This window comes from Brachycentrus maculatus, unplaced genomic scaffold (assembly GCF_059751285.1).
Source record: "Brachycentrus maculatus isolate JH-2025_06_01 unplaced genomic scaffold, ASM5975128v1 h1tg000190l, whole genome shotgun sequence".
NCBI lineage: Eukaryota > Metazoa > Arthropoda > Insecta > Trichoptera > Brachycentridae > Brachycentrus > Brachycentrus maculatus.
This window is the reverse complement of record NW_028280941.1, coordinates 1,420,990-1,443,369: the sequence shown is the minus strand read 5'-3', so window position 1 is coordinate 1,443,369 and position 22,380 is coordinate 1,420,990. Positions and strand designations below refer to the sequence as shown.

General features: G+C 32.0%; 1 protein-coding gene across 3 annotated transcripts in view; it reads left to right on the top strand.

Annotated features, from left to right (window-relative positions):
- The first annotated feature begins 1,962 nt into the window (after positions 1-1,962).
- Myo61F (unconventional myosin 61F) overlaps positions 1,963-22,380 on the top strand; it is a 68,738-nt gene continuing 48,320 nt past the window's right edge. Inside the window, exons 1-2 of one of the 3 annotated variants that reach the window (XM_088262839.1) lie at positions 1,963-2,254; positions 12,314-12,360. In XM_088262839.1, the coding sequence (XP_088118965.1) occupies positions 12,338-12,360 (23 nt within the window). In that variant the 5' untranslated portion in view covers positions 1,963-2,254; positions 12,314-12,337. Of the gene's footprint in view, positions 2,255-9,638; positions 9,718-12,313; positions 12,361-19,788; positions 19,912-20,793; positions 21,090-22,380 lie in introns of those variants that run through there. The other 2 variants (XM_088262840.1, XM_088262841.1) reach the window with 2 other exon arrangements.

Here is a 22,380-nt window from a genome sequence, read left to right as displayed (position 1 = left end):
ATATAGAATTCATTCCAACAAAAACCTTGTTTTATTTTGGATATATTACACAAGTCCTTAGACAGTTTTCTAGTTAAAAAGAATTAATTATTTGTCACAAATTAATATTTTTATTGACTTTTTTTAATCTAATTGTATTCCAAGTTGTCACACTCCTTAACAATTTAAAAGTTATTTTATTTGAATAAACGTTAATAAACTATACATAAAAATTGAGTTTTCTTTTGGCATGGAACGCATCGTATTTTACATTGATTTCCATGGGAAAAATGTTTAGCTTATCAAATAAGATGCTGGAACGAATTATGCTCGTTATAAGAGGTTCCACTGTACTCAATTTCATCGGAGACTTGTACAAACTAATCTGTGCGACTGCACTGCCGTGGTAGGAGTAGACGGGTGATAAGTGTATTTGTAAACATAGAATCGTAAATAAGTTATTAATATTCCGAGTCAATGAAACGCCGCGCGCAGTGCACATATTTTTATACCGCGACCATAGTGAATAACCTATGCCAGGGGTCGCCTAACAGCGGCTCTCGAAGCGCATTTGGGTCGTAAAATTAGGTATATAGGACCTCCAGCACTGGAAATAATCGCTCTAACTACTGCCCACTTCTACCTTACATGTATTTTTTTTTTGTTGAAATAGGTAAAAAAAGCTAACTAACCATTACGCTGCTTATCAGCAGGGGTAAGCAGAGAGAAAAGAACGCTACGCCAGTCTGTCTTTGCAAGCAATCCTCGCCTCTTCCACATAAATGCATTTCCTCATACATTCCCACCGATTGTTCCAATTATTCCGACCTGACCATTTTTAACTCTTTAACATACTTGTTAATGCCAATTTTTCCACGGTCTTCTTTTGGTCCTATTTCCAACTTCATTCGCCTTATAAATTTGTGTTACTGTTCATTCCTCACTCATTTGATCCACGTGTTTAAATCATCTCAACACACCTTTCAAAATTAGCCATTTAATTTATGATTGGCAATACTATAAAAACCGGCAAACGGATTCACAGTGCATAAAATGGTTAGATATAGAAATCCAGAAATAACGTTAAAGTTATCTAAACTTTTCTATATATAGATATGGCGTACAGAATCGGGCCCCTTACTTCAGTTTACAGTCTGTATATATATATATATATATATATATATATATATATATATATATATATATATATATATATATATATATATATATATATATATATATATATATATATATATATATAAATATATATATATATAAATAAATAAATCTCATTTTGGGACATGGGATTGAGGTTAACAAGACTGAAACACAAATAAGAAAGTCAAAAAATATATATTTACATAAAAAAAATTAAACAAAAGTAACACAGGGCAAAATAGGCATATAAAAAACATAACGTAAGTAGCATGTTTACGAAACAAATCAGAAAACATAACTAATCACTAACACAAATAACTTTCCATAAAGTATTTTTTTATATTATTTATTGATTTGGCACTAACTTTGTGGAATGACATGATTATTTTATTAAAATTAAACACTTGAATATACCACTATAATGAGTTTTATTTATATATATGACTAGTTTCGAAAACGGCAGATGTTTTCATCTTCTGGTACAAATTAAAAGTGAACAACAAAACAGTTTTAATTTTTACCAGAAGAAACAACAAAAAAAACAAGAAAACGACAAATGTTTGAAAACATTTGTCGTTTTCGAAACTAGTCGTATATATAAATAAAACTCATTAAAGTGGTATATTCAAGTGTTTAATTTTATTTTTTTAAAAAAATTGACTAAAGCGAATACGATTTTAAGTCAGCTTTGAATATATATTTCCTAAAGTTGCCTTTTTATTTAAAACAAAAAAGGTGAACATTTGTCCACCTTTCTTCGGATTGGCGACCCCTGACCTAAGCAAAGAGCGCCAACTATTTACGAGAATTTAAATTTAGTAAGTTAGTGTCAGATCTGCTTCCGAACGCGCGGGAAGGTCGCCATGTTGGCTCCTATTTGGGGGGAAAATGGAAATGTAACGCGGCCTCACCAATAAGATGGTGTTATTTTATTTAGTGAATAAAGTTATCGTTTGTGCGTGATCGCAGGCGTTCAATAAAAGTGTTATTTGTTTATTTAATGTGACGTTATTGTAAATATTCGTGATGTGATTTGTGACATTTTTATTCGTAAATGACAAAAATAATTTATTATTGGCTACGTAGGTACCTAGCTACTAAAATAATATAGTATAAAGTAAGTACCTGCCTATATTTTTCTTATTTTTTCTGTATCGGTACATTTAGTCAGCAAGCGAATAATCCTAAAACCTTTTTTTACAAAACGATGTGTTTTTACATAAAGCGATATGTCTCTATGAAACATTAACTAACTAACTAACCATTACACCGCTTCCGCAGGGGTAGGCATAGAGAATAGAACGCCGCACCACTCTGTATTTCCAATCATTCTTTGCCTCTACTTTATGCATACATCTCATATATACCCTCCGATTATTTCGACTCCTGACCTGACCGCTTTCAAGTTTTTGATATAACTAGTTTTCATATCATGCCCAGTTTTCCTCGGTCTTCCTCTGCCTCTATTTCCAACTACATTTGCCTTATCAATTAGTTTCACTGTCTTTTAACATTTTTTTTTGAAATTTTACCAACAATGTTTTCCTCGGTCTTCTTCTGTTTCTAATTCCAATTACATTCACCTCATAAATTTGTTTCACCGTTCATTCCTCACGTATTTGTTCCACATGTCCAAACCATCTCAACACACCTTTCTTAATTTTATCAATAATGCTTATCTCAGCCTTGCATTATTTCCTTATATCACTACTCCAAAATCTATCGTACAATATTTTGACGCACGTTCGTCTGAGAGAACGGAATTTCGACTGCATTTGGTTATGTTATAAATATGAACTGTAAAATGTGCCCTCTAACCCCAGTGAAAAAATCCAGTGAAGACACAGACACAGTAATGATAATAATAAATAAATAAATATACATAATCTCAAATTGAAAGGAAATTCGTTTTCCACTTACGTTTGCGTGAACTAGTGCCTGGAGCGGAGGGCTGATAACCTTTCCATCGTGTATTTAACGACCAAGATAACACTGCTTCTATACGATGCAGTGCCCTATACACCATTGGGTACAAATAAGGGTTGGAAGAAAAAGAAAGATACATAGCTACGTTTATTTACTAAACATATGGTTTAGGTTTTAACTTGATAAGGGTAAAATACATAGGGGTTGAATTTAAGGGATGACTCTTCATATGGATTTTTCATTATTATGTTAAATTTTAACAGGGTTTGTGAATTTGTTAGTTCTAGTTAAAATCCGAAAGAGCTGTTAGAGGCAGGCGCCGTGGCGTAGTTGGGTAGGCGCTCGACTGCGAAACTAACGTAGCAGGTTAGATTCCCACAAATTGCAAAAATGAATTCAACAACTATATATTTTCATATTATTTTTTGACATCTCATCAAAGATGAAGAAGAATATGGAAGTCTGGGCATTTACGGGGCTGACGATCGTCATAGGCTGGTTTAAGTGATCACTTTACACACGTTTGGCATTCACCAATTGTACCCATTATTGACAACCACACTACTCAAATTCTTGGATGTTCTATATATATATGAACCAATTTTGAAACTTTATTCTTGAATCACTAGAACTTCACTAGAGACATTTATTGGTGAGATGAAAAGAAGGTTTTTATGGGGCAGAAACTCTTTTATTAGTATGTAAGGTCCGAATCCTGGATTATAATCACACACATGAGAAACGCCAGAAAATATCAATTTCATTTTTATTATTTTAGCTTTTAATTTGACCAGATAATTTATTCACAACATTAACTTATAATGTTGTAAATAAATTATAATTTGATTAGATAATTTATTTACAAAGGTAACTCCTGTAATTGGAGATAATCCAGATTTTATGACAAACAAGTATTTAAACACACTCAAAATGTTGTAAATATGTTTTCAATTGGTCTGGGTGTTTGTCATGTATTTTCACATTTTCCTTCCCTATCCTCTTACCATCCTACCTGTAGACAAGCCTCTTAAAGTAGAGGCTATGCGGGTTATTCCTTTATTTTTAAAAAAATCAGGAGAAAAAAAAAATTTTGAAAGCCAGGTGTAATATCCTGAAGAAAATATTTCTAAAGCGCATTTTAGGAAACTTTCCTTCTTTGTTTACATTCCATTTTTATATATATTTTTTCTTCATAAATTATCCTCACACTCGACTACAGCATTTACGCGGGTGTTTATAGAATTTATGTTGTCTCTGGGATGACATCTCTTAGGATGTGCCCTGCGGATATATGTATATGAGGGTATTTACGGGAATTTATCGGGTATTTTTCTATGGGCGCCCATCTTTATACTATGTAGACCAGTGTTTCTGAAACTTTCTTTTATTTTTTATTCCTAAATATAGCAATAATCTGATGATAAACCCCTAGGTGAAGTATTTCTACGTTATTGCATTATACTTATTTAACCCCTTTCCGCACCCAGTGGTGCATAGGGCACTGCATTAAATAAACGCAGTGTTATCTTGATTGGTAACACATGAAGGAAAGGTGATCAGCCCTCAAGTATATTGAATAAATATTAAAGTGAAAAAAATCACTTATATTTATTTGGCCCCTCCCTGGGAACCGAACCCGGGCCCTCCAGTACAATAGCCGAGCGTGCTGACCATTACGCTACGGAGGCGGACTACTCACTACAGAGAAATACAATAGAACTTTAATATCTTGAGTAATAAATGATGTCGTTTATAAAAATATAAATATTTAATAAGTAGTATTTCTTCAAACGGTCTATTTTATTTTGAAAAAAAAACTTTAAAGAAAAACAAGATTTATTAAACCTGGAATGGAATAACAGTGAAAAGATAATGCATTAACTTCGTATTATATAAATATATATTTTTCTTATTAATTGATCGACAGTCACTTTTTGGCAATATCGATTAATTTTTAATAAAATTTAAAATAAATTGTTTTAAAAATTGTTATAATGTAGAAATCTATTTTATAAAAATACTAATAGTCATAAACTGTAACATTTCGAAACAATAGAGATTCATAAAAAAAATATAAACCCGTAATTAGCAATATCGTAGTCATACAGGAGAAAGTGTGACCGAGTGCATTTTATACAAAAACGTAATCATTGACTATTTGCTATCTTAATAGCTTAATATTGCCCTAAAAGACATCACAAAGGATTTTAAACTTGAAAGTATAATATAGTGACTTATTAAAAATGGCTAACTGCATTGATGTTTATTTTGTTGCCAAGCAAAAGTGACTTAAATGGCCCTCCTGAACATTTTACGTTTTGTTAGTTGGTCACTTTCTCCTGTACGACTACGATATAACAATGACTGAAGCCAGCGCAATTCTGTCCATGTTCCCACTGATAAATAAATACAAAGATAATTAAAATAAGAAATACATAGTTTCTACCCCCTCTTCGTACATGCCGGCGTGCGTACCACTGATTGGGAAACACTGCTCTAGACCAGTGATTCCCAAAGTGGTCTATATCGACCCCCAGGGGTCTACGACGACTTGGAAGGGGTATATGTCAGCGAAAAAAATTGGGGGTCTATGAAAAAGAAATGGAGGTCAACGACATCAAGTTTATTCCTAAGACTAAAAGCATTTATTTTTTGCTTATTTATTTAATTTAACAGAGAGTAATTTTAATTTGAATTAACCTAACATGTGTGTATTTTTTTAATTTTCATTACACTTTATAAATTATCATACACGTTATAAATTTCAATCTTTCAATGTGCACTACATACATCGACTTTCAAAAATACATTAGGAGATAGTGAATTTGCTGAAAAACAATATCAGGTAAGGAGGGATCTACCAAAAATCGAAAAACATGGCAAGGGGTCTACGACACAAAAAAGTTTGGGGAACTCTGCTCTAGACGAACAAATTCGCGCATGCAAATGGTGGGCCATCACATTATCTGTATGAATAATTTCCGGCAATATCTGGAAGTGTGCCAGATCCAGATAGGGCGACACTACGCGGATATTTATAAAATTCAATATCAATGTTACTAAATTATATTAGGTGACAGTCGAAATGGGTATTTAAAAAAGAAAAAAAAACTTTATGAGGCATGTACCTCTAACGCTAGATTTTGACATCGTAAGCCATCGAAATTGACTCTCCCTCCAATTAAGGTGTCCACTGGCAAACCACGCTATGTTAAAAAAATAGTTTTTCAAGTAAAATAAAATAAGTTTTTTAGCCAATGGTGTCAACCGGTAGAAAATTAAAAATATCAACTAATTATTAATGACTGATTTGGCGTTTAATTTGTAGAACTCCATTTTAATTAACGTATTAATTTTTAAATCAAACACAGATTTTTTGAGTCTACTAAGTTGTATTTTATTTTTTAAAAAACACATAAAAATTAATATTGCCACAATTGTTTCGCCTAGCTATGACATTTTCAAACGAATGTTTTTTTTTTATAAAATACAACTTATTCGAACTTATCCGCACCCCAATGGTGCATAGGGCACTGCATCATATAAACGCAGTGTTATCTTGATCGTTAACACACCAAGGAAAGGTGATCAGCCCAGCGCTTCAGGTACCAGTCCAGGGTAATATCGAATAGAGTGAAAATCACTTATATTTATTTGACCCCTCCCCTGGGAATCGAACAAGGATCTCCAGAACGGTAACCAAGCGTGCTGACCATTACACTACGGAGGCGGACAAATCACATTATTGTGATTTTAAAACAAAGTTACATTTTAGTTACAAATTAATAAAGTTACAAATAGAAAGGGTATTCGTTTTCCACCTGCATTTGTGTGAAGAAAATATCGCTTTGTATTTGTATCAATGCTGTAATTAAGTAGGTAGGTACTCATAATATGCAAGTCGTAAAATTTGCCTTTCGAATTCTTCGTGCGCGTATGAAATACAACATTGTGTTTATCAATATAAATATTATCATTTCAAAACGTTTATTTGCACATAACTTGCGAGAGTCACTCTTCCCTCAGTCAGCAGATTGCATTTTGAACAGTGTTTATTTATACTTTTATGCAGTGTGGGTGTACAGTAAAACCTCATTACAACGGAACTCTATTTAACGAACTTCGGATATAAAATGGACAAAAATCCGGTCAATTAATATTATACTATATCGTAATTTTAGAGAGTTGATTTTTAAAAATAAACGGCAAACTTCAAAATTGATAATAATGATAGGATGATAATGATAATGATACACAAAAAAAAATATTAGGTGACATTGTCCAGGACAGATGGACCTACAACCTGAGGACGAGGAGAGCTGACCCCAGCAGTCTGCAGGGACGATCAGCTGGGATGTAGCCAGGAAGAAGGCATAAAAAATAAATATAATGATTTTGCTTGTCATAAGTAACGATCAAGATAACACTGCGTCAATATGAGTCAGTGCCCTATGCTCCATTGAATGCGGATAAGGGCTAGAAGATGAAGAAAATTCAAAAGTGCATCCAAACTTGATTCTCTTTTCTAAGCAGGGTTACCGAAAGCAAGCGCGTCGATATCAAACAGCAACGTCAGTTCACAAGTGCCTGAAGACAATAAAAAGAATTTTGTTTGTATTTTGTATTGTTTATTTATATACTAAATACAGTGTTCATAACACTCTCCTTATCATCGTTCACTTTGTGTAATACCACTTTAAAAAAAATTAATGATAAGGAGAGTGTTATATTACCGTACCACAAACTTAACAATGCTTTTAATACTTATACAAAATATACAGAGTTCATGTTTTCAAAAGAAGCATTTTTTTATATGGATTCTATTTTTTTTAAATGAAATTCTGGTTTTGACGAACACTTCCTCCTTCCAATTTGTCCGTTATATCGAGGATTTACTGTACTTTTATGAAGTATGGATGTACTTATTTTTCAAACAATCGCAGTAAAGAGAGTCTTCATTCATTCTTTATGACTTTGCACGGTGTGGGAAATTCCACAAGACTCGTATTTGGTCGCAAAAGAAAACATTGTACATGAAATACAAGTTACTATACAAAGTATTGAGTGATCACAACAGAACCTGAGTGAAACGCTAACTTTGTATTTTTCCCATTTAAAACCTACAAAGAAAATGTTTTAAGGCGAGATAATTAATAATAAGGCCCGCACCTTTTTTTCAAACTCAGGTAACATTTAACGTAATCGCATTTTTTTAAACGTTGTTTTTGTATTGAAAAAATAAGTTTTTCTTTAGAATAATTATATGGTTTTCAGAAGAAAAGAGTTATTGAAAGGTAAGCAGTTAAAAAAGTTTCCATATACATATGTATATTCTGTACGCGACTGAAAATGGCAGCCTTCAAAAGGAACTGGGAGTGCGATTAGGGCTCGCAGGGTCCGCATTTAACAGTATGAAGGCTGTCTGGAGATCGGATTTATACTCGGTGAAGACCAAATGCCGCCTATACAAAGCCTGCATTGCTCCTGTTCTCTTATACGGCTGTGAAACATGGCACCTTACAAGGGCCCAGAGCAACCGTATACTAAGCTTTGAGAATAGGTGTCAGCGGAGAATTTTAGGCGTGTGGTGGTTTGAATTTGTGAGGAATGAAGAGATAAGGTAGGACGCAGCAAATCTTGGTCACAACTGTCGTCAAGAAAAGGCGATTCAATTGGCTTGGCCATGTACTCCGTGCCTCCCGGAGCCTTAATCAAGCTTGCCTCTTTTACAAGGCATCAGGTTCGCGCCGCCCAGGACGACCACTGCTGACAATTCGTCGGCGTCCTCGTCTGAACTTCGGGACGTGGACCTGACTTGGGGGGATGCAAGGGAGCTGGCGGATGACAGTGAAGCCTGGAGACAGTTTTTGGATGCTTAGTCCGCATGCTTAACATAGGAAGCGATATGGGTTTAATATATCGCTCACTCCTTTCAAGAACGTCATAAATCAAAAAACTTGATTTTTCAGGAGAACCCTTGTAAAGTTTAAAAATACAACACAATGTATTAAAAAGGAATATTAAGCCAATTGAACTTTTTACTGTGCAATAGATCTTTTTAGGTAAAACCTGAAGGTTTTTTCTCCATTTGGAAAATATAAAGTATATTTTTTTAAAAATTAAACAATACCTTTTCTACAGAATGCAAAAACAACGTTTTCTGCTCTGTAGCGGGTAAATATTAAGTTTAAACTATGCCTCTTTTGCTGGGATATAGTACATTTTCTGGGCATTCCAAAAACATGCACAACTAAAAATTGACGATTTTTGATTTATGACGTTCTTGAATGGAGTGAGCGATATAATAATAATAATCATTTATTCTTACCAAAGTGTGGATATTTTTAGGCCTGCTGGATTCAATCAGTATTATCTGCGAATTCCTTCAATTCAGTATCGTGGAATACGTATAAGCACTTTTGCAAGACCTCATATCAGCTTGCACTTTATATATATACATATATATAAAAAATTGATTAACTCATTGTTTTTTATCACTAACTTGATAATTCATTCGTTACTGATACGAGATTTCATTACGTAAATCTGCTATCGTTTACAAGATATACTTCTTCAGTGGAAGACATACCATACGACGAAGTGGTGCTATTTTTGTGAAAAATTCCGTGTGTAAAAGAAGGGTGTCGATATTAGGTAGGATTCCCCTAACTTGATTTGAAACTACAAAAAACCGCTTTGTACAATTGAAATTGCACTTAATATATATATATATATTTTTAAAACAATCGTTATCATTAAGTACAATTCAATAAATGACCGGCTGCGCAAAGCCACACGTATCTTCATGCACATTTTTTTTTTATTATGTAAATAGTATTAAATTATTAGATTTTTTTGGAATATTTATGGAAAAAAAATTAAACTCCTTACCTTTCAATAACTCACTTCTTTTCAAAACCATATATTTATTTTGAAGAAAACTTTTTTTTTTCAATACAAAAACGGTGTTATAAGAAAAAAAATTCAATATTGTTGTGCTAGCAGCCAACCTAAATTTGCCAGTCGACTATTTTTCTGAATTTTTTAGAGTAAATATGGCAATCCGACGCTAGCCACCATCTGTTATTGGTCATGTTTGAATCATTTGGTAAAAATTGATAACTGAAAATCATTAAAAATAACTCCGTAGTGGATAAAACCCAAATTTGTGAACAAGTATTTGGACACCTTCAAAATGTTATAAAAATTAACAGGTCAAATTCTATGCTGCATAAAATTGAAACTCATGTTTTCACGTATTTTCCAGTATCCAAAAATAATACAGGAATCTTGCTTTCATCCAAAAAGGGTCTCTTCTAAATAAAAGCTATATCAATCCAACATAGATGGCTCTTGTGAACTCATATGTACAGCGCCATGAGATTAATGATATATGTAGGAGTTCCAAAAATGTTAGTATGTAGTTATGAATCATGGGTAGAATTGTGAATATTTTACGTGTGTAAAAGATCACTTTAAAAGATCACCAGCCTATGACGGTTCATAAGCTCGGTAAATCCCCTGACTTCCATATTCTTCTTATCTATGTTGAGATGTCAAAAAAGTGTAAAAATGAAAATGATTATCTTCAAGGTCAAGATATTTCGATTTAAAAAAAGTGATATAAAATTTTATAAAGGTTTTTATTACTTTTTACCTCCCATATTTTTTTATTGAATTGTGGACCCCTATATTGGACTTTTATCTGTCGTGAAAATACTTGAGATTTTATTTTGACCCATATAGGAATTGAAATATTATAATTACTTTATTTTTCAATGATCAAAGAAAACACTTGTTTTTTACCACTTGAGTTTTATTATAGACTACATGTTTCAGAAGTTAAACTTCCATGTTTTCTGAAACATGTAGTCTATAATAAAATTCAAGTGGTAAAAAACAATTGTTTTCTTTAATCATTGTAACATGTCTTACCACAAAGTTAATGCCGAAACAATAAATAAAATACTTAATTTTTAATGTGGAAAATTAGTATATTTTCACTAAAATTTAGCTCTTTTATGATAAGATGTAAGAAATTATAACGAAATTATCAGAAAACCATATACCGAAGTCCACAAAGATAATACAGAAATAATACAAACCGACAAATAAAATTAATACCCATTATAAAATAATTTCAAAAGAAAATTCTTATGCAAGGATTATACCTGTCATTATGTAATGCACGTAAAATTTTTTTAACCTTATTTCATAATAAAACTTATTTAATAATAATAAAACCCTTATCAATATAATAAACAAAAAAATAAAATAATAATAATAAAACCCTTATCCGCACCCTAATGGTGCATAGGGAACTGCGTCATATAAACGCAGAGTTATCTTGATCGTTTACACATGAAGGAAAGGTGATCAGCCCTCCGCTTCAGGTACCAGTCCAGGGTAATATTGAATAAATATTACAGTGAAAAAATCACTTATATTTATTTGACCCCCCTGGGAATCGAACCCGGGACCTCCAGAACGGTAGCCGAGCGTGCTGACCATTACACTACGGAGGTGGACAAAAACCTTATTTAATACCATTAAATATTTTAGTTGAACTTTATAAAAAAATAATTCAAAATATTCTTTTTTATATTTGGTACCATTTTTCAAATCGGTTTCGACAAATACCTTGTCTTCCTCAGGGAAGGATTTTATTCAAGATTTCGGTATTACTTGGATGGTTTTCATGGTGTTATTTATGCATGTCAAGGTTTATTATTGCTACGGGTAAAGTTATTTTACCAGCTTGCAACCATCGCACTAAATTTGGCAAGCGTGCCTTTGCTGTTGTGGGACCGATGGCGTAGAAAACTCTTTACTCTTAAGTCTTCCGCCAGCAGTTAGATATAATTAGAGCGAGATGATGTGTGTCTGGTTTTGGTCCCGTGGTTAGTGTCGCGGACTCTTGAGTCAGAGTATCTCGTTTCGAACGCACTCTACCACCTATTTCAAATAATGAGCCGCTTAGGATCACAGAAATAATATGAAATTGATTTTTTTTAATAATTAAAATTTAAATATTTCATAACTAATTTTTTTTCAAATAAAAAATAAAATAAAAAATTTATAAAAAAAACTAAAAACGCATTTGCTTGCTAAATCATTTAGACTATTTCCTTTTCCTCAAATCAATCACAGTGAAGAGCCCTTGAGATAGTATTTTACGAAAATGTATTTAACTTGGAAAACTATTTACCCTTTCCATAACGTTTTATTTATTTATTAATTTTTGTTTCAGAAGGAGTGCGGATTTATCGCCAAAATGGGGGAACAGATGAATAGAAAGTAAGTTGATATATGAGTAAATTACGCAATTTTGGAAATGTCAACAGTTTAAACTTTAGATCACTTGAACTTTACTTCAGTTCGGGTAGTAAAATATATGAGGATTCTTAGATGTGACCTTTACGTATCTACTTATTGTACCTACAAACTCTTCAACTTCAAGTAATTTAGAAAGAGCTAGGGTGTATTAAAACGTACCTATTGGAGCTATTCAGACGCCAGTCCGTTAAAGTTAAAAGTATATTTGTAATATTAGATATTAAAACACGACATATCACTCACTCCTTTCAAGAACGTCATAAATCAAAAATCGTCTATTTTCATTTGTGCATGTTTTCGGAATGCCCAAAAAATGTACTATATCCCAGCGAAAGCGGCATATTTTAAACTTAATATTTACCCGCTACAGGGCAGAAAGTGTTGTTTTTGCATTTTGAAGAAAAGGTATTGTTTAATTATTTTTTTAAATATACTAAATATTTTTCAAATGGAGAAAAAACCTTCAGGTTTTACCTAAAAAGATCTGTTTCACAGTAAAAAGTTCCGTAAGTTGCTTGATATTAATTTTTAAAACATTGTATTATATTTTTAAACTTTAAAAACGTTCTCCTGAAAAATCAGGTATTTTGATTTATGACGTTCTTGAAAGGAATGAGCGATATACGTTTTTTTTATAAAAATAGATTAAAAAAATATATATTAACATTTTTTTATGCAATTTAATACGATTTGTATACATTTCTACTTGATACAATCTTATAATCTTAGTTGCGGTGAGCCTATCCAAGAAAGAGATTGAGTTCTTGTGCTTGGAGAGGGACTTTTTTTTATTCTAAAAATGGTATTTAAATAGTCAATATTTTCATATTATTTTTGACATCTCATCAAAGATGAAGAAGAATATGGAAGTCTGGGCATTTACGGGGCTGACGACCGTCATAGGCTGGTTTAAGTGATCACTTTACACACGTGTAACATTCACCAATTCTACCCATTATTGACAACCACACTACTCAAATTCTTGGATGTTCTATATATATGAACCAATTTAGAAACCTTGTTCTTGAATCACTAGAACTTCACTAGACTGAGACATCTATTGGTGAGATGTTAAGAAGCTTTTTATTAAGCAGAAACTCTTATATTAGTATGTGAGGTCCGAATCCTGGATTATAATCACACACATGAGAAACGCCAGAAAATACCATTTTCATTTTTATTATTTTAAGCTTCTAATTTGACCAGATAATTTATTTACAACATTTTGAGTGTGTCCAAATACTTGTTCACAAAATCTGGTTTATCTCAGATAATCCAGATTTTGTGAACAAATATTTGGACACACTCAAAATGTTGTAGTCAATATTTTCATATTCGAAAAAGACACCCATGATTCTAGCGTTAGAGACGTCCATTTCATTTAGAATCATGGATGCCTTTTCCGAATATGAAAACGTTGACGATTTAGATACCATTTTTGGAAAAAGGAGTTTTTTTTTTTTTCTTTTTCATTTTCTTTTTTTTAATTGTTTTGTGGTCTTTTGGCATTTAACCGACAATATATTTCATTCGTGTAAAAATAAACACTTCGCCTTGCTTGATAACTGTAATTATAAATTTACACTTTTAAAGTAATTTGTAATTAATTTTATCTGTAATGAAAGAATGTTTGTTGTAAAAAATATCTTATCAGATACAATATTGATTATAATTGTAAATTCAAGGAATAAATACTTTATTTGGCTTTTAATGACATCAATGATGTATGTTTTATCTTTGAGAATGTCAGGGTTTTCATTTTGAAAAAAATATTTGAAAAATGTAAGAAATACAACAATTTGAGTGCCTTTTTTGTGAATAAAAATAACTGGTCAAATTATCTTCTTCCTATCCTCACCCGCACCCGATGGTGCATAGGGCACTGCATCATATAAACGCAGTTTTATCTTGATCGTTAATACATGAAGGAAAGGTGATCAACCCTCCGCTTCAGATACCAGTTCAGGATAGTATTAAATAAATAATAGAGTGAAAAAAACACTGAAATTTATTTGACATTTCCCCTTAGGAATCGAACCTGGGATCTCCAGTACGGTCAAGTCAAATACGGCCAGGGAAATACACTAAATACTAGTATTGCTCATGGCAGACCATGATTTTTTTTAAGTTCAATTCAATTCACATCAATTTATTAATCACATATAAAATTTAAAGCATATACATTAACAAAAATTCGAAAGTAAGCAATAACACTGTTAAAGATGTAAAAAATCCCACTTAATACCTCATCAGACACATGGAACATATCAATATCCAGCGTGATATTTTTCAGTTTCGAACGTTTCGAAATTGGTTCATATATATAGAACTTCCAAGAATTTGAACAGTATGGTTGTCAATAATGGGTAGAATTGGTGAACGCTACCCGTGTGTAAAGTGATCACATAAACCAGCTTATGACGGTCGTCAGCCCCGTAAATGCCCTGACTAACATTATTCTTCTTCATCTTTGATGAGATGTCAATTTTTTTTTTTTATTCATTTAATATATTTACATTTTTATTTATAACATAATACATTTGAATCATTTATGCATATGGAGAACTTTTATATTTCGATTCGCTGTGCCTCTCCATAAAAGAGTCTGTGCTCTTGTGCTTGGAAAGGGACTTACACTCGTGGTTTAATGTTATATAATAAAAGATATAATAGTTTTCTTTATATATTTTTTTAAGATTTAAATGTATAGTGCTTTAATTTTTTTCTTAAGAATTTTTATATCATCTATTTTTTTATTTCTTTAGGGAGTTTATTATAACTATATAAACAATATATCATAACGAAATGGTTATACTCGTAGTTATTGTCTGTTCAAATGTGCTGCGTTTGAAACGAGCTCCAGCGTTTGTCTTTTCAATATTTTATTCAATTTTATTAATTAACTTTTACCGATTTATCTTTTTTGTATTAATCCAGCAATGACGTGAGTGAGGTTCTTCCCTATCGTGAAATAACAAGATAAGCCTTTGCATATTGTAAATAGATGTTTATCAAGCGATACGAATGTCAAAACGATCAGTCAAATTTTATATTATTTCAACATGCCTTATGTTGTAACGGCATTTATTCAATTATTACATATTTTCGATAAAGATTCCGAACTAAGGAAAAATATGAACAAAATAATCTTAATGCAAAACCGAATTCAATTTTCTTTTAAGGGATAGTATAATTCACTACGCGACCGGCTGTCCGAGAAGCCACACGTGTCTCCGCGCACATTTTATTTTTGTTAGAATATATATTGACTAAACTAACCACTAACTAACCATCACGCCGCTTCCCCGTAGGGGTAGGCAGAGAGAATCGAACGCCACACCACTCTGTCTTTGCGAACATTCTTCTACATTCACGCATCTCCTCATACATACCCGACAAATATTACGACATCCTGACCCGGCCACTTTTAAGCTTTCCTCGGTTTTCCTCTGCTTCTTTTTCCAACTACATTCGCCTCATAAATTTGTTTAACCGTTCTTTCCTCACTCACACGTTCCACATATCGCTCACTCCTTTCAAGAACGTCATAAATCAAAATACTTGATTTTTCAGGAGAACTATTTTAAAGTTTAAAAATATAACACAATGTATTCAAAATAAATATCAAGCCACTTATTGAACTTTTTACTGTGCAACAGATCTTTTTAGGTAAAACCTGAAGGTTTTTTCTCCATTTGAAAAATATTTAATTTATTTATAAAAATAATTAAACAATACATTTTCTTCAAAATGCAAAAACAACATTTCCCGCCCTGTAGCGGGTAAATATTAAGTTAAAAATATGCCGCTTTTGCCGGGATATAGAACATTTTTTGGGTATTCCGAAAACATGCACAACTGAAAATTGATGATTTTTTATTTATGACGTTCTTGAAAGGAGTGAGCGATATCCAAACCATCTACACACCTTTCTTAATTTTATCGATAACTCCTTACCTTTTAATAACTCTTCTTTTCTTTTCAAAATCATGTACAGTGAAGTCCCTTATCACAAGTGAATGTCGTGAAAAAGAGACTTGCCCGTCCTCTGTAACTCGCTGTGCGAAATTTTGCTCATTAGGGGAGCAAATTTTTAACTTTTTTTGTTCGTTATCCGAATTACTCGTTATGAGTTAACCAGTCAGAGTTTCTGTGTTCGACTCTGTTCCACTCTACCACAAATTGCTTCCTATTTCTAATAATGAGCCGCTCGAGCCCACAGAAATAGCATGTAATTGAAGAATTTTTGTAAATAATAAAATCAAAATTTTTCTCTTTGTTTATTTTTAAAAAAATATATATATTTTAAGCAAAAACACTTGCATGCACCATTCATATCAACATTACCAATTGACGCACTAATCAATGACAGTGTAAATATTGAATAAACAGAATATTTGCATGCAAATTTTGTACTTGTATTTGTATTTCTGTTAAGATGATTTCTCTCTCTCACTTGAATCCCTCTCTTTTTCTTTATTTTAAAATATTATATTTACGGTTCTGCATACGTATTATTTTAAAATTATATGATTCACCATTCTTTACTTTTTTTAAGATGGAATAAATTAAACGTTACAAAAAGTTATATAATGATATGTGATATTAGAGTACTTTTGTAAGTGCTAGTTTTTGTGACGTTAAAATGAATCGTTAAATATATCTTAAGGGGGTATTCTCAAATATGCAATTCAGTACACGATCGGCTGCGCCACAGTTTTTTAGAATATACGTTGAAGAAAAAATAATAATATAATAATAAAACCCTTATCCGCACCCCAATGGTGCATAGGGCACTGCTTCATATGAACACAGTGTTATCTTGATCGTTTACACACGAAGGAAAGGTGATCAGCCCTCCGCTTCAGGTACCAGTCCAGGGTAATATTGAATAAATATTACAGTGAAAAAATCACGTATATTTATTTGACCCCCCTGGGAATCGAACCCGGGACCTCCAGAACGGTAGCCGAGCGTGCTGACCATTACACTACAGAGGCGGACAAAAAGAAATACATATAAAACTCAATAAATTGTATTAAACCAGTTTTTTTTTAATAATCAACATCTCATTCCACAAACTTAACGCCGAATCAAGAAATATATTTTTTAACTTCTTACCTTTTTTACCAATGACTCTCTTCTTATCAAAACCTTATATTTATTTCGGAAAAAAACTTATTTTTCAATGCCAAAACGGTGTTTAAGCAAAAAATTCAACTACGTTAAATGTTACCTATGTTTAAGCAAATTAATTTGATTATCCCGCCTTAATTCTACCAAAAGTATGTGTCGTACCTATACGCCCGAATGATTACTTCATCATATAATAATATATCGCTCACTCCTTTCAAAAACGTCATAAATAAAAAAACTTGATTTTTCAGGAGAACGTTTTTAAAGTTTACAAATATAATACAATGTATTAAAAATAAATATCAAGCCACTTATTGAACTTTTTACTGTGCAACAGATCTTTTTAGGTAAAACCTGAAGGTTTTTTCTCCATTTGAAAAATATTAAGTTTATTTAAAAAAATAATGAATCAATACCTTTTCTTCAAAATGTAAAAACAATGCTTTTTCTGAGATATAGTACATTATCTGGGCATTCCGAAAACATGCACAACTGAAAATTTTCAATTTTTGATTTATGACGTTCTTGAAAGGAGTGAGCGATATGTTATATTGTATTGAATATTTTTGTATAAAGTAGAATACTATTGTGTCGAAATCGCGTGGGCCAAAATAAGACGATGATGTTGCACGCTGGTTCCTTTAAAAGGAATTCTCACCAGAGCCGGCTTTGTAATTAATAATTTATTAATTTTAAAACATATTACATACATGAGTCACATATATAATAATCCCGATGAGTAATTTTCAATACCAATTTTGGGGCTAAGGTTAACAAGACTGAAACGCAAATAAGAATGTAAAGGAAATTATAAAAAAATTAACATTACTAAGATAGGGAAAAACGTACAATATAAAATTTTAAAAAGGTATAGTAAATATGCTTATAAAAATCAAAAGATTAGAAGCATGTTGAAAAGAAACAAATGAGAAAATATAACTTATCACTAACAAAAATATCTTTTCATACAGTATTTTTTCAGTTTATTCATTTTGAATCCCTGGCTGGGTTATATGTTATATAAGTATGTCAGGCAGCTGGTTAATTTGGGTATACATATAGGCAATATATTGTAAGGACTTTACTCCAAACCAAGTTGTGTTTATCGGTTCCAAATGTATTTTGTTATGTCCTCGTGTACTATAATAATGTATTTCTTGTAATTATTCATAATAAGGTTGATCCCTAAAAAAAACATAACAAAAGATACAATACAATAGACGCAATGGATTCGTTATCTTACATCAATCAAGATTCGTCACATAGCTCTTTTATTTTTCTTATTTGTCTTGTCACATTTTCCGAATAAGACACCACCAAATCCGATACATCGTTGTGTCCTATTGCCTCATCAATTTCTGTCCACTGAATACCCTCTTTTGTTTATTTATTTATTTGTATTTATTTATTTCAAAACATATAACATAAATCATATAAACATATAATATTCCCGATGAGTAATTTCTATTTCTCAGTTTGGGACATGGGATTAACGTTAACAAGACTGGAACACAAATAATAAAGAAACAAAAAAGTGCAAATAATGTATGGAAAAATTTACTAATGCATGGCAAAATATAAAAACAATAAACAGGTTTAATAAATAGGCATAAGAAGCATATTTAAAAGAAATTAATGATAAAAACACAAGGTAAGAAGCATATTAAAAAAAAACAAATGAGAAAAAATAAAAAACATAAGGTAATAAAATTTTTGCACATTCAGTTTCCAAATTAAACCTCCCCCTTTCGTATTTCGTAGTCGTACAGGAGAAAGTGACCAACTAACAAAACGTAATATGTCCAGGAGGGCCATTTAAGTCCCTTTTGCTTGGCAAGAAAATAAACATCAATGCAGTTAGTCATTTTTAACAAGTCAATATGTTATACTTCCAAGTAAAATAAATTAATAATAAATAATAATAAATAAATAATAAATAAATAAATAAAATTAAAATCCTTTGGGAATTTTTAGGGCAATATTAAGCTAGTAAGATATCAAATAGACAATGATCATGTTTTTGTAAAAAAATGCACTTGGTCACTTTCTCTTGTATGACTACGATTTCTCTGTTAAAAATCGGTATTAATTAGATTGATGGTTTATTTATCAACACCGGCCCTGGTGGCGAGGTATCCTTTTCGTCAGACAAGGCGAATGCCCCCCACTAGAGAGCGGCAGGGCTAACGTGACTCAAACTTTTTTCCACCCGGCCATACATGCGAGCCTGTCCGGTGTGCAGTGTGTCCTCCCGGCCAGTCCGCCGGCAGTGCGCGAATCGAGTCGGTCGCCGCGGTTTCCCGCCAACTTTTTACCATTTTGACAGTTCGTCATTTTTTATTTGTGCACGTGTGTTATAAATCACAATAAATAGAGGTTATTTATTTGAAAATCAGTAAAAAATTAAGTGATTATTTAATCGAACAGCCAAAAGGATTTATTAGAAATCGTGGAATGTGCTAAAAATAAGAATAATAATATTTTTTTTTTACAAATTATACTTAGATTTTTTTAATAATTTTTGAAGAAATTGTGGAATTCACTCAAAATGAGATTAATTATATACATATTTTTACAAAAACTTATTTGATTTTTTATTAATTTTTTAATAGTTGAGGAATAAAATAAGATGAAAAATATACGTTTTTCGCATATCATACATTGATTTTTTAATAAATCCAGAAAAGCTACTTTCAAGCTTGTTTAATCGTTATTTTGAATGTGTTCAAACTGTTGTACACAAAAACTGGATTTAAACCTGCCTTTTATTTCATTTATATGTTTTTTTTCACTGTAATATATAAAGCTAATATTTCCGTGGACTGGCACATGAAGCGCAGGACTGATCACCTTGCTTTCATATAATAAATGAACAAATCAACATTACATCAATTTGATGCAGTGCCCTATGCTCCATTGGGCGCTGATAAGTGTCACATGACTTTTTTTTATATTGTTTAATCAACAGAGACGAAGAAGTTTTTGAGATAGTATAGAAGTCAAGTACTTATATATTTTACAACTGGTTTAATTGGTCATTTAGTGAAAATGTGATTATAGTTCATACTTGGTGGTTTGCGTCAAAAGCTAACCAAAGGAATGATGTCATTATTACTGTCAAGTATTTCCCTATATTCTTGAAAGAATATAAGAAGTAACTAGTTTTTAAAATCAATGCAATATTAAGACCATAAATACTTATCTATATTATTTTATAATTAAAAGTTGTCTTTTTTACTAATTTTATTTTCTAATTAGGTTCCTACTCGTTTATTTTGGCTGTGAAAACTATGCATAAACGGAATACCGTTCGAATCTGTCCATTTTCAAATTTGACGTCTGTCAACCGCTCGCGAAATTCAAATTGATTCAAGTGTTTTTTAATGAAGATTGTGAATCAAATGTTAAAAACTTCGTGAAGTTTATTTTGTTAATTGTATTGTGTAAATAATTCGCATTGTCAAGTGAAGACGCTCTGTGTGCACGATGCGTCATGAACGATAAATCACCAACGCGGACTTGAAAGGAAATCTGTCGGTTTACTCTCGATAAAGGTGAGAAAAAAAATATGAAAAATTTGCTTCATTGCTTTTAAGACGATGTGAAAAACTTACATAGTTCAGTCCAGTGGCGTGCACAGTTTTTAATCAGGGAAGGCAATAGGGTTGGGTATGGGCAAGGCACAGAAGGCACTGATCGTGTTTCTATGATATATGGAACGCAAATAATCGAGGGTAGACACATCTTTTCTGCCTATATAGAATGCACGCCTCTGATTTAGTCGTTCTAAACCAGTTTCTACTCGTACCGAAAACAGAGATTTTATATATATTATATTTATCATATATAATATTTTTGAAACTTGAAAACTTGGCATGATCAAATATTTCAAATACTCGAAAATGGTCAGGTCAGGAGTTGGAACAATTGGCGGATGAGGAGAAACATGATTTTTGTAAAGATGGATTTGTGTGCTATTGCTATTCTCTCTGCTTAATCCTGCGAGGAAGCGGCGTGATGGTTAGTTAGTCAGTTACTTAGTTAATATATTCTTTAATCCCCAATGTATGGAAGTGAAACATGGAGTTAGCAAAAGAAAGATGAAATTAGACTGAATTCAGTCAAAATGCGTTCTCAGTGGAATGTGCGGCAAAATTATCTAGAATTAAAAAAAAATATATAGAATAAAAATACATATAAGTGCTGTGTGCATTCATTTAAAAATGTATAAACATAATGGTTTTTTTTGTAGAGACCCACCAAGCCACCTTATGTGTCTTGTCGGTGGAGTTCATTTTACATACGTTTTTATTTTATTTTACCTATTTTACCCTAATATACACACAAAAATAATAATAAAATTTAAATAAAAACTGTTTTACAATTTTCATAGATGCATATTTTCGTAGATTCTCGTATATATAATAAATATTTACTCTGTATACTTTACAAATACGCTACCCACCTAATATCGAAGTTAACCCGGTAATCCCGATGACCACAGCTATAACTCACTCGTATAATTCTACTAAGAATCTGGAATGAAAACATCGCAGGGCTTCCGAATAATTACATCGCGGGATTGATTAATACGATTATTTTAGACATCATTACGTAACGCGAGAGCTCTACTTTGCTGGAATTACGCGGTCTCTTAATATAGGGTGTTTTTAGAGGTATCCAAATTAAAATTTCCCGCAATAAATCGATGTTGGCACCCGCCGTGTGGCGTGTTGCGCTATCTTGTTGAAATCACAGCTCTGTCACATTTACACCATTCAGTTGAGGTACGAAGAAGTCAGTTATCATGGTTCTGTAGCGCTCTCCATTGACCGTAACATTCTG